Genomic DNA, 12,488 nt, shown 5'->3' with positions numbered 1-12,488 from the left:
CTTTAAAAAATATAAAGCAAGTGAATATAAGATGCTTTCGTGAATGTTTGGCATAAACAATGGAGAAGAAAGAAAAAATATTTCAGAAAGAAGTACGTTCCAAAAGATAGAGCTGCATAATATGGCAACATAAAAGTCATCAAGATGCTCCTACTTCCACAATTAGGCATGCTAATCAATCATTACACTAGCAGGCTCTCTAAATTTAACTACTACCTAAGTTTCATGCAGTACATCCTTAACCTTTACTTTTCTTGCTAGTAGAGAGAGAGAGAGAGGGGGGGGGGGGGGAACAACTTTTTTTGAGGACTGAAACCAAATGCTTAATGCTAAGAAATATAATTTTGAACAACTAAAATGTCAAACCACAATTTTAATGAACCAACACAATTTTAGTCCAACTAAAATTACAAAATGAAAAAGATTCAATGAAGTCTTAATCAAATATGATATTCCAGAGTACAGTGCAACTTTTATTACTGCAACAGCAACCCTAATTTGGTGTCAAGGACATTTAAGAATTAAGACATCTCTTCAGTGAAAATTTCACTGAAAAAGAAAATGTTGATTTCAATAAACAAGCTTCTGCAAATAATATAATGGTTACCATAATTAGAAAAATTGATTGCTTATGATTTTTCCCTGGTTTTAGGTTCTATCCAATATTCCAATCTTATCAAATTAAATAGAGTTCCCATTTCCAGTCAGGATTAATACACCTTTTGCACTTGCTTGGCAAGACCAGTATCAAGCAATAACCAAAAACATTCTAATGCGTTACTTGCAAACAAACCTACCACGTGTCTTAGGCACTAGAAGATGTATAGTGACAAGGTGTTCAATATAAAACATCATGGAGATGCCAAGGTAAGAAGCTGTTCAGTGTTCACATGGGCACCTAGACATCAAGCTCGATACAAGGAATCAGGTCCTCGCCATCCATCGAGCAGGAAAGTTGTTATCTTTTATTTATTTATTTTCCACATTCCAATTTCCAGTATTTCCAAGGACCTTTTTCTTGGATAAAAGAAGAAGAGAATTTATAGGAAGAGACGGAAAAATAAGGCATCGTCCAGTCAGACACAAAAAGAAGACAATATGAACAACGAAACATCAGTAAAACTATAAAGCTTACCAGCCCAGCTGGGTTTGCTCAAGTGGTAAAGGCAAAGTTGGACCTTGGTGATCCAAAGGCCCTAGATTCAATTCCCCACTTGTGATTTCCCAAGTGAATTACCAAGGATGCATCATTGGGTGGCGGCAATGTTTTCAACCCCCCAATTTGGTGCCACCTAGGTGGGTCCGAAGGGCTTGTCCAGAGAGGAGTTCCGGGTCATCAAAAAGAAGGCTCTAGAAAAAGAAATAAATCTTTTACAGACATCCTCCAAGAAACTGATACAAGGACTATTCCTAACCTTATTACCTCATCAAAGGATAAAAAAAAAAAAAAAAAGGTATGAAAAGCTTACCTTTTCTTTTATTAGTTTTTCACCTTTAGATTATCAATCTTTCTGATATTAAATATGCTCAAACCAAAAAGTTCTTCCTTAAAAATGGAATCCCCATATCAACCAAGCCCATCAAAAACCGAAACAAGGAAGCTTACATTCAAACATGCGCAATGCATGAATAGATCAAGCCCCCATTTGGGAGCACTTAACTTATCACTTAAAATAAGCACTTTTACAAAAAGGTGGTACTTGGCTTGCACTACAACAAACACTAATTGCAATAAGTGCTTTTTCAAAACCACTTTTTTGAAAAGTATTTAAGTGAATTTTGAGAAGCAATCCAGGATAGCTTTTGGCCACTTAAAAGTGATATTATTCATAAATTTTGTAAATATAAGAAAATTTAGTGACTATTTTATAATTTAAAAAATACATTAGAAGATAATCATATATTATTTTATTATGCATTATAATATATTAATTATTAACAAACATAATTAAATTTTTTAATAAAGAAGAAAAACCGTCTGTTAATTTAAATTAATACTAAAAATTAAAAATACTAATTTAATTAATAATATTATTTTAACATAAATTTATATGATAATCATATCTTATAAATATATATTAAGAACAAGTCAAAAAATAATATTTTTTACTTGATAAAAATATTTAAATACTAATTCAAAATAATAGTTAAAATTAGTGTTTTAAAAGGCCATCGTGAGGCATGCATCTTGATGTATTTTGAGCATAAAACGCCCTAAGGCACAACGTGAAAGGTGTAAATCCTAAAATGCGTACGCCACAAGGGAGAATGCATACGCCTCAAGACAAAAGGCGTGCCTTTTATGCCTCATATGGGAAGGCATATGCCTTTTGGGAGCAGCCAGATTTAAAATATTTATAAAAATAAATAAAATAAAATAAAAACTTATAGGGCTTTGACGAGCGTGAAACTCCCCTCTCTCGACAAAGTTTCTATCTTCCAGGCTTCTGTCTCTCTCCAACGACTCCTCCAACTTCTCATCTCTCTTCGAGGAGTCAACGACCCCTTCCGATGTCTCGTCTCTCTCCGACGACCCCTTCGGACCTCTTGTCTCTTTCCAAGCTTGCATCTGGCTTTGAAGACTCCTCTAGCTTCTCGTCTATCTCCGACAAGTTGATGACCCCTTCCAACCTCTCATCTTCCTCCGACGACCCCTTCCGACACCTCGTCTCTCTCCGACGATCCATTCAGACCTCTCACCTCTCTCCAATGACCCTCTATAGCCTCTCGTCTCTCTACGTGACCCCCTACGGCCTCTCTGCTTCGAGATCTCTTCTCAGTCTGAGGTCTCTCCTCGAACTACGAGTATTCAATTCTCTCTCTCCAATGTTGTTCGTAGTAGACTCCCAAGAGACTCTTTGCCAATGTCTCTAAAACTCATTGTTTGAGTTTGTTAGCTAAAATTGGCCTATATGATATTTTAAATTTCTATTTTTATTTTTTTTCTCCATTATTCTAAATTTTTTCTCATTTTTATACTATATATAACTAAATTTAATTTCTTTATTAATTATTTAAAAAAATATAGTCCCAAAATGCTTATGCCTCAACGCCTTAAGGCTTATGCCTCGCCTTACACCTTCGCCTTTTAAAACATTGGTTAAAATAATTATTAATTAAATTGTTAATTAAAAATTAATCATATCTTATTTTATTATGTATTATAACCTATTAATTATTAATAAAATATAATTAAATCCTGGAATGAATAAAAAGAACCATCTATAAATTTAAATTAATATTAAATATATTAAAATTTTTAATTCAGTTATTAATACTATTTTTAACATAAATTAATGTGATAATCATATGTTATAAATATACATTAATAACAAGACTATTGTTAATTAATAAATAATATTATATTTTTTTAGTTGATAGAAAATATTTAAATTTTAATTAGAAAAATAAAATAATCATCATTAAATTTTTCAACTATAAAAATATTAGTAATTTTATTTAAAATATATTTAAAATACATATTAGTTATTATAATTCATTTATGGTTTGAACAATAATTATTTATTAATTTAAATTAACATTAAATAAATCAAAATTTTAAATTTAATTAATAATATTATTTTTATCATAATTTAATATGATAATAAATAATAATATGCTTCATATATACATTAATAAAATGATTATTATTAATTAAAAATAATAATCTTATATTTTTTTAATAGAAAATATTAAAATTTTAATTATAAGTAATTAAAATAATTATTAATGAAAATTTTAATTATTAAATATTAATATTTGTAAGTGTCCAAATACCACTTATTTTAAACACAACCAAACACCACTTATAACTTACAGCACTTTTCTAGTTCAGCACTTACTAAATTCAGCAATTTTTTTGAAAAGTACTTCTGCATAAATGGCTCCAAACGAACCCCAAGCCCACATATGAGCAAGCCAAATGAATCAGATAGCTTGATTTCCAGTTGACTTTCATGCTTGCCCTCCTAATTAAGGGACTTCGTGGAAGACCCATGAAAACTTTTGTCCAGCCACTTTCACTGAATAAGGGTATGGCCTCACTTAGTCTAAAGAACTGTAAATTATAGTATCCACCCTGCCTGTTTTTTCAGCTTGTGAAACTGCATTTAGTCAGCATTAGCTGAATATTTTGGCACAATTACAACCTTAAAAATCCATATAACCCTTTTATAAGCAATAAACAAAAACATAATCTGTGGAGACCACACCTGGCACAGCACTGCCAAGGAAAGCATAGTCACCCAAGCATCAACTAGAGCACTTAACCAGACTATTCGGTGATTAGTTCATCAATACGTTCATTTATTTTTCTAATATGAGTGAATTGTGCAGGAATCATACAACTGATAACATAATTTTCTCTTCCCTAAAATGAATAAAATAAACTAATCAAATATGTCAAGGCTTGTTTTGAAACCAAAAAGAAAAGATGCAAAATTGTGCAGGTTCAAGATAACAATGCCACTGGAGGAATTGGCAAAAGAACTGAATAACTTAAACTCAATAAATTAAGGAGGGGCCTTCAAAGAAATATCCTTAACGGATGCTCTTATATTGGTTTTTCCTTATTTTTCCTCCTGTACTCAAAATACATCTTGTACTCACTTTCTTGCTTTTCCTTATCTTTCTAATAAAGCTCCCTTGGCTGTTAAAAAACAAAATGTCTCAGTAGCAGGCTAGACTTTTACAATATGGATAAATAATCCCAAAACGCTGCTTCTGGCTAGCAGCCTTTCATTTAGAAACTTAAAAAAATAAATTAATTAAAATTAAAGCAAACAAATTAAGACGCCAGTTCAATAGATGCAGATGTTAACATCCACATTCCATCGCTTTAGGGATCATATTCAAATTATCACTTCATTTTTTTTTTGTAAGCAAAAGAAGAACACTAAGGTGGCATTGGTTCGCAGGTGGACTGACATTCTCAGGTATCTCATTCCTGAGAATGCAACAAAAAAAGTGCATCAGACAACTGTGGGATAGTGCAGATGACTCAACCTTGAGATGAATGGCATATGGATGATTGTACCAGTGTCCACTACAATCATTATTCAACCTAACTCGCAATTCATGTTATTATAGCACCCAATGCTTTTTCCCTAGGCCAATACCTGTCAAACATCAGTTGGAACATTCCCTTCTGGGAAAGTAGAGCTTTTAAATAAAAAGTAAACCCGAAAAAAAAGCTAAAAAGCTAAAGTAATACATCAAAGGTCAGCTCTTTCATGTTAAAATAATTTAATAGCATTTAGCATTATATAACCAGTGAAAATTGAACAAGAAACACTCCATTTCAGTATTTAAGCTGCCTGCTACCTGTGTAGTTGTTCGCTTCATCTTCTTGCCACGGTATGACATTCTTCGTCGTTTGTAATCCCTTTCTTCGGCTAATAACTCCTCTCTCGTCTTAATTATACTCGTACCCTAACAAAGTGAAACTTTTATCAGATTTACAAGATTAAGATTAAAAAACAAATAAATAAATAAATAAAGACAATCTTTTGCATCCAATATAAGATTTCAATCCAATAAAAAAAATGCCATTATACTAAACTTTTTCCATTATCTTAATATCAATGCAATACCCAACGCAACATGAAATTAGATAATCTCACCCATAGACACAAAAAGGATAGAATTCCCATAACACAGCCTGAACGTTTACAGGCCCTTGCCAATGTCAAAGCCAAGAAGTCAGATTGACATGAACTCTCTGGAAAATCAGTGATATATTCTTATTCTTTACCTAGATTTCAAAGTTAAGGACCAATCCAATGTCTCTCTTTCTACAATAATAAATTGCTGGCTCTAACCAAGAAGAAATATATATATATTTTTTATTATTATTACCTATGAAAAGGACTTTACTGATAAAAATATTCCTACCAAGGCTAGGCCAATCCAAATGTCACCAGAGCTATTAGAATATTGCAAAAAATAAATACAAGATTTATTGGACAAAAATCTAATCAGAAAGTCTAAGTCACCCTGGAGCTGTGCGGCATTTTATGTCCAAAAAGCCTCCGAAATTGAAAAAGGTGCTCCAAGATTAGTAATAAATTATAAACCCTTAAACAAAACCTTAAAATGGATTAGATATCCAATACCCAATAAATCTAACCTTATCAAAAGAACTTATAACGCAAAAATATTCTCAAAATTTGATATGAAATCAGGATTTTGGCAAATTCAAATTGCTGAAAAAGATAGGTATAAGACTGCCTTCACTGTGCCATTTGGGCAATATGAATGGAATGTCATGCCATTCGGATTAAAAAATGTCCAAGTGAATTTCAAAGTATAATGAATGACATATTCAATCCATACTCACAAATTATTATTGTCTATATAGATGTTCTTATATTTTCCGATAATATAGATCAACATTTCTAACATCTTAAAATTTTTACTAATATTTTTAAGACTAATGGTCTCGCTATTTTGGCAAAAAAGACAATTCTCTTTCAAACTAAGATTAGATTTCTCGGGCACAACATTGAAAATGGAACAATAATTCCAATTCATAGGAGGATTGATTTTACAAACAAATTTCCAAATGAAATCAAAGACAAAAAGCAATTACAAAGATTTTTAGGCTCTCTAAATTACATCTCTGATTTTTACCAAAATCTTAGAAAAATTGCAAAGTTTTGTATGATAGATTAAAGAAAAATCCTCCACCATAGAATCAAGACCACACAGAGGCGGTAAGAAAGATTAAAGGCAATGTTAAGAAAATACCCTGTATGGCAATTATTGCTTATACATATAGATTAAATGATAATATGGCTACTCCAATACCCCAAGCTAAGCCATTTTATCCTAAACCAAGTGCTCTAGACCTACAATATGAAGAGTCAATATCTTACAGAGCCTATTCTGGCAATGCTGTTTATAACTGGAATATTGACGGATTGTCAGAATATCAAATTTTAACATTATGTAGACAAATGTTTATAGTAGGCCAGATTTATGTGTTAAAACAAAAACATACAATCCCAGATGCTGTTAGGGCACTTGTTATGGGATTTGAAGGACAATTATGTCATTGGTGGGAGAATAGCCTTTCTAAAAGACAACAAGAAGAAATAATAATTCCTTCAAATTAGACTCAAATGGCAATCCAATTTTTTATGGAGGAGGACAAGCCCAAGGTGATGGGGTTGGGACCCTTTGCTTTACAATTGTTCACCATTTTACAGGAGGACTTCCTTTCAATGAAGAAAGACAAATCGAACTCCTACAAAATATAAGATGTAAAAAATTGTTACATTTCAAATGGTACAAAGATACATTTCAAACAAGAATATTTATGAAAACAGATTGTAATTCAAAATATTGGAAAGATAAATTCATGAATGGATTACCAACTTTATTTGTTCAAAAGGTTAGGAAAAAATATGGCAAAATATAAAGATCGTGATGCTTATCAACAAATTGATCTAGGAGATTGGACTTATGGAGAAATAATTCGTGTCATTAATATGACAGGAATCAAGCTTTGTAGCGATCTAAGATTGAAAACACAATTAAAAAGAAACAAAAATTAACAAAAGAATTAGGCAATTGGTGTGAACAATTTGGATTTGATAGAATACCAACAAAGAGTAAAAAGAAAGCAAAACAACAACAAATTAAGTCTTCAAAACCAAGAATTTATAGAAAATACAAAAATTACAAAAGGAAAGAAGAATGGGACAAGAGCCCCAAAAGACAAAGGAAATCAAGAAGAAAGAAAGCCACAAAAATATCATACTAACACAAAGAAGGGAAGATGTTACATTTTTGGAAGCAAAGATCATTACGCCAACAAATGCAAACTTAAACAATAAATAAACAACATAGAAATGGAAGAAGAAACCAGAAATAAAATATTTAATCTTCTAGACAATCTCCAAGAATCTTCCTTTGACACTTCTTCGGAAACTTCAGAGGGAGAACTCTTAGCAATAAATTCGGATTCATCCCATCAATCCTCTTCAGAAGAGTCAGAATGCAGTGGCAAAGAATTATGTTTTTGCAAAAAAACAAATTAATGTCCTTGATAAAGAAGACTAAAAATTATTCCTTGAAATGATAGACAAAATTGAAGATCCAATTCAAAAAGGATTCTATCTTAAAAAACTAAAACAATCAAGAGAACAGGAAGTAATTCTTGACAAACCTGAAAGTTTCAACAAAATAGAAAATCTGAAAGACCAATTACTTTACCAAAGAATCCCAAGCTTTGAAGAAGAAGTTTTGGGAAAATTCAAATCAAAACCAAAGAAAACTTCGGTTCAAGAATTGCAAAAGGAAATAATTCAATTAAAATAAGAGATTAAAATCATTAAACAAATAACCCAAGATTTACAAGAACAAATCTATAGAAACCTAGAAAAACATCATAGTCTCTCTAAAACGAATTCAAAGGATAACTCAGAAAATGAATCCAACAACCTAAGCTCTAACAATGAGCAAAATTCCTTCATAAACTTGATAAATAAAGTTACCATACAAAAATGGTTTTGTGAAATTGAGATCCGTATAAAATCAAATTTCTCAAAGAAATTTGTAGGCCTTATTGATACCGGGGCTGGCCTCAATTGTATTAGGGAAGGATTAATCCCCACTAAATATTTCCAAAAAACAACAGAAACTTTAAATGGGGCAAATAAACAAAAACTTAAAAAAAATTACAAAGCCCCTTTAGCAAGGGTTTGCAATCAGGGAGTTTGTTTTAAAACAAGCTTTATTCAAGTAAAAACAATTACTCACCGAGGAATCCTTGGTTTACCATTTCTTTATCATCTTACCCCTTTCCAAATTACAAATGAAGGAACCTTAACAAATTATGTCAACACAAAGATATTATTCAAATTTTACCTTCCACCCATAGAGAGGCAATTAAATCTCTTAAAGGAAAAGTCCATAGAAAATGAAAAACAAATAAATTCACTAATACAAGAGAAAAATACCCAGCTCAATTTCTTAAAAGAAGAATTACAATATGAAAAGATGAAAAAAGGCCTTGAAAACAAAAAACTTAAAGAACAAATCTCGAATTTACAAGATCAAATAAACAAAGAAACATGCTCGGAATTACCAAATGCTTTCTGACAAAGGAAAAAACACAGTAGAATTATCCTATGTAAAAGACTTTACTGATAAAAATATTCCTACCAAGGCTAGGCCAATCCAAATGTCACCAGAGCTATTAGAATATTGCAAAAAAGAAATACAAGATTTATTGGACAAAAATCTAATCAGAAAGTCTAAGTCACCTTGGAGTTGTGCTGCATTTTATGTCCAAAAAGCCTCCGAAATTGAAAGAGGTGCTCCAAGATTAGTAATAAATTATAAACCCTTAAATAAAGCCTTAAAATGGATTAGATATCCAATACCCAATAAACCTGACCTTATCAAAAGAACTTATAACACAAAAATATTCTCAAAGTTTGATATGAAATCAAGATTTAGGCAAATTCAAATTGCTGAAAAAGATAAGTATAAAATTGCCTTCACCGTACCATTTGGGCAATATGAATAAAATATTATGCCATTTGGATTAAAAAATGCTCCAAGTGATTTCAAAGTATAATTAATGACATATTCAATCCATACTCACAATTCATCATTGTCTATATAGATGATGTTCTTATATTTTCCGATAATATAGATCAAAATTTCAAAGATCTTAAAATTTTTACTAATATTGTTAAGACTAATGGCCTCGCTGTTTCGGCAAAAAAGACAATTCTCTTTCAAACTAAAATTACATTTCTCAAGCACAACATTGAAAATGGAACAATAATTCCAATTCATAGGAGTATTGATCATAAAATTACAAGAAATAAGTAAAATTGCAGAGAACAGAAATTTAACTATATAATTGCAATTGAATTTAAATATATACAACCTTTATTGATGGATTTTGGAACAAACTTACAATATTCACAGATTTGCTACAAACTTTGAGATCCAATATTGATTTGCTACAAATAGAATCGCTACAAACTTTGATCTTGAATAGCTACAGATTCTGAACTTGAATTGCAACAGACTAGATTTGCCATAGAAACTTGAGCACTTGTTCTTCACAGCTTTTCCACAAGGGAGTTCTGCTAGTGAGTAAAGGAAAAACTTATGCTCAAGGAAGAAGACGTTAGGTCTTATATAAAGGCCCCGGAACTCAAACCAATATTAAATAACATTTGCTAGGGACAGAAGTAGTCTTCAAGTCTTTGCCAGTTCTTGAATCTTCAAAGGTAATAAAAATTTGTTGATGGCCGATATCTTTGTAATTCCAAATTATTGGCTTCCCATCATTTTGTCGGCTTCCCATCATCAAAGCTTTAATTGTAATAAAAAATTACCGACATTTGTTTGTCTTGCCATCTTCCAACTTACTTTTAAAATGATTTTGCTGACATTGCATCTATTATAATATTACTTTTAATATTACCGGAACCCATTAAAAAATTGATATGGCCGATATTTTGTCGACATTGTTGACACCGAACACGCATGGATTCTACCATCTAGAAATATTGCCGACACCGAGCACGCATGCATTCTGCCATCTGGAAATATTGCCGACATCAAGCACGCATGCATTCTGCCATCTGGAAATATTCTGATCATGACAAGAAGTCGAAGTCATGGCTGACGTCATCTTTAGAGGAAGCATAGTTTGCCATTGTTCTAAGGATTGCTCTAAAATCTTTCGGAGTCTTGGCTTGGGCCAATTTTGCTTGGAGGCGGGATTTGGTGAGGAGGAATTCAGATTGCTCGAATAACTCTGGAGTCTTCGAGAAGCTTGGATTTTCCTTGAACCATTGCTTGAGAAATTCTTCAAAGAGGTGGTCAATTTTCATGCCATTCCACCATTTAATCTGAGGTCGTCTTCCGAAATAGAGGACTTGGTGTTTGCCGATAAACTTATTTGAAAAATTATATTGTAGCATCAAAATCCAAGTTTGAAAAATTAGAAGAATAAAAATAGTTCTAGAAATTCAATCCATTCTTCAGGAGGAGAGAGATTGTCGATCCAAAAGTTATATGATGATCTTAATTTTGCCGAAAAAATCTCAGCGGTTGGACCAAATTCGTCCCACCATTCATGGAACCAGAAGGGTACTTTCCCAGAGAAATTCTTATCAAAATAGATAAACCAAGAGAAAGAAAAAGTTTTATTCAGAAATAAAATTGCCTTAAACCAAGCACCGCGATAATCCCAGTAATTGAAATGACTAGGATCACAATCTTGAGAAAATTTCCTTTAAAGGGTTTCCCCATTCAGATGGAGAAATTACTTTGTTAATTTTAATTTTGAAAAAGCGATTTTTGTCGGATCATTTCTATCAACTTGCTCAAAGATATCTACAGATCTAGTATCAATAAGGATAAGTTCATAAAATAATTGGGTTTTCTTAGGATCTTCATAGACTCTGAAATTTTTCATTAATATATTTTTCCGCAAATTTATTTGCATCTAAGTTTGGCTCGAAAAAAAGGTTCTTCAAAAGCGAAGAAATTTTGAAAGTATTGTTTATTTATGTAGGGAAAGGTTTTGGTGGAAGATTTTGCCAATGGAACATTTGCCTTAGAGATCTCATAAGGGAATCTTGCCAATGGAGAGCTTGATCTCGAGGATGAAGCCCCAGGAGAATTTGCCAATTTTTCCTTGAAAGATTCTTTAGGGGAAATCAAATTGGAAGATATTGCCGAGAAATCTCCTTTCAAATGAGAGAACTATTTAAAAGGGAAATTGACATGACATTCTCCTTCTTAGGGGAAGAATTTGCCTTGGGATATTAAAAGGGGAAAGATTGCCAAAATTTGCCTTTTTTGAAGGAGAGTCTGATAAATTTTCCGGAGAAGGAGATCCACTGGATGCTCCTAATATTGTATATTTGGATTTATTGACCTTTGGTGGCAAAGGCTCATTCATTTTGATCCTTGCAAAAATTCACGAGTTAGAAAATCTGGAAGATAATCTGTTTCTCCTTTAATAGGTTCAATGTCAAAGTCCAAGATAGATAAAAGGGCTTGTCATCTTGCAAATATTTGTTTGTGGGCTAAATTCTTTACATCTTTTTCCAAAACATATTTTTCTGATTGACAATCTAAATTTCTAGTTGAGTAGATCATCTTGAAATTTTGAGACACAGAGAACAATTGATAAGATTTCTTTTTTAATAGTAGAATATCTCTGTTGGGTGTCATTCCACCCCCTAGAATGAAATCTAATTAATTGTTCTTTGTCTTCTTTGACTTGTTTTAAATGCCTCCATATCCTAGGTCAAAAGCATCAGTTTCAACAATTTTATAAGCATTTGGATCTGAAATTGCCATGCAGGATATTTTTTTAACATTGCCTTAAATCTTTCTTACCGCCTCTGATTTCAGGGTGGAGGATTTTTCTTTAACCTGTCATACAAAACTTTGCAATCTTTTGTAAGATTTTGGCAAAAATCAAAGATGTAATTTAGACAACCTTA

General features: G+C 31.9%; 1 protein-coding gene across 3 annotated transcripts in view; it reads right to left on the bottom strand.

Annotated features, from left to right (window-relative positions):
• Nucleotides 1–12,488, bottom strand: part of LOC131154224 (U11/U12 small nuclear ribonucleoprotein 48 kDa protein) — a 45,268-nt gene that overhangs the window by 12,144 nt on the left and 20,636 nt on the right. For all 3 annotated transcript variants that reach the window (XR_009136391.1, XR_009136392.1, XM_058106858.1), the window contains exon 3: nt 5,323–5,430. Coding sequence is in view for 1 of the 3 variants with exons in the window: in XM_058106858.1 (XP_057962841.1) it covers nt 5,323–5,430 (108 nt within the window). In the remaining 2 variants the exon portion in view is untranslated. The remainder of the gene's footprint in view (nt 1–5,322; nt 5,431–12,488) is intronic.

Source organism: Malania oleifera, chromosome 4 (genome assembly GCF_029873635.1).
Source record: "Malania oleifera isolate guangnan ecotype guangnan chromosome 4, ASM2987363v1, whole genome shotgun sequence".
In the NCBI taxonomy this organism is placed as follows: domain Eukaryota; kingdom Viridiplantae; phylum Streptophyta; class Magnoliopsida; order Santalales; family Ximeniaceae; genus Malania; species Malania oleifera.
The sequence above is the reverse complement of the archived record's forward strand: the minus strand, read 5'-3'. Positions and strand labels throughout refer to the sequence as shown.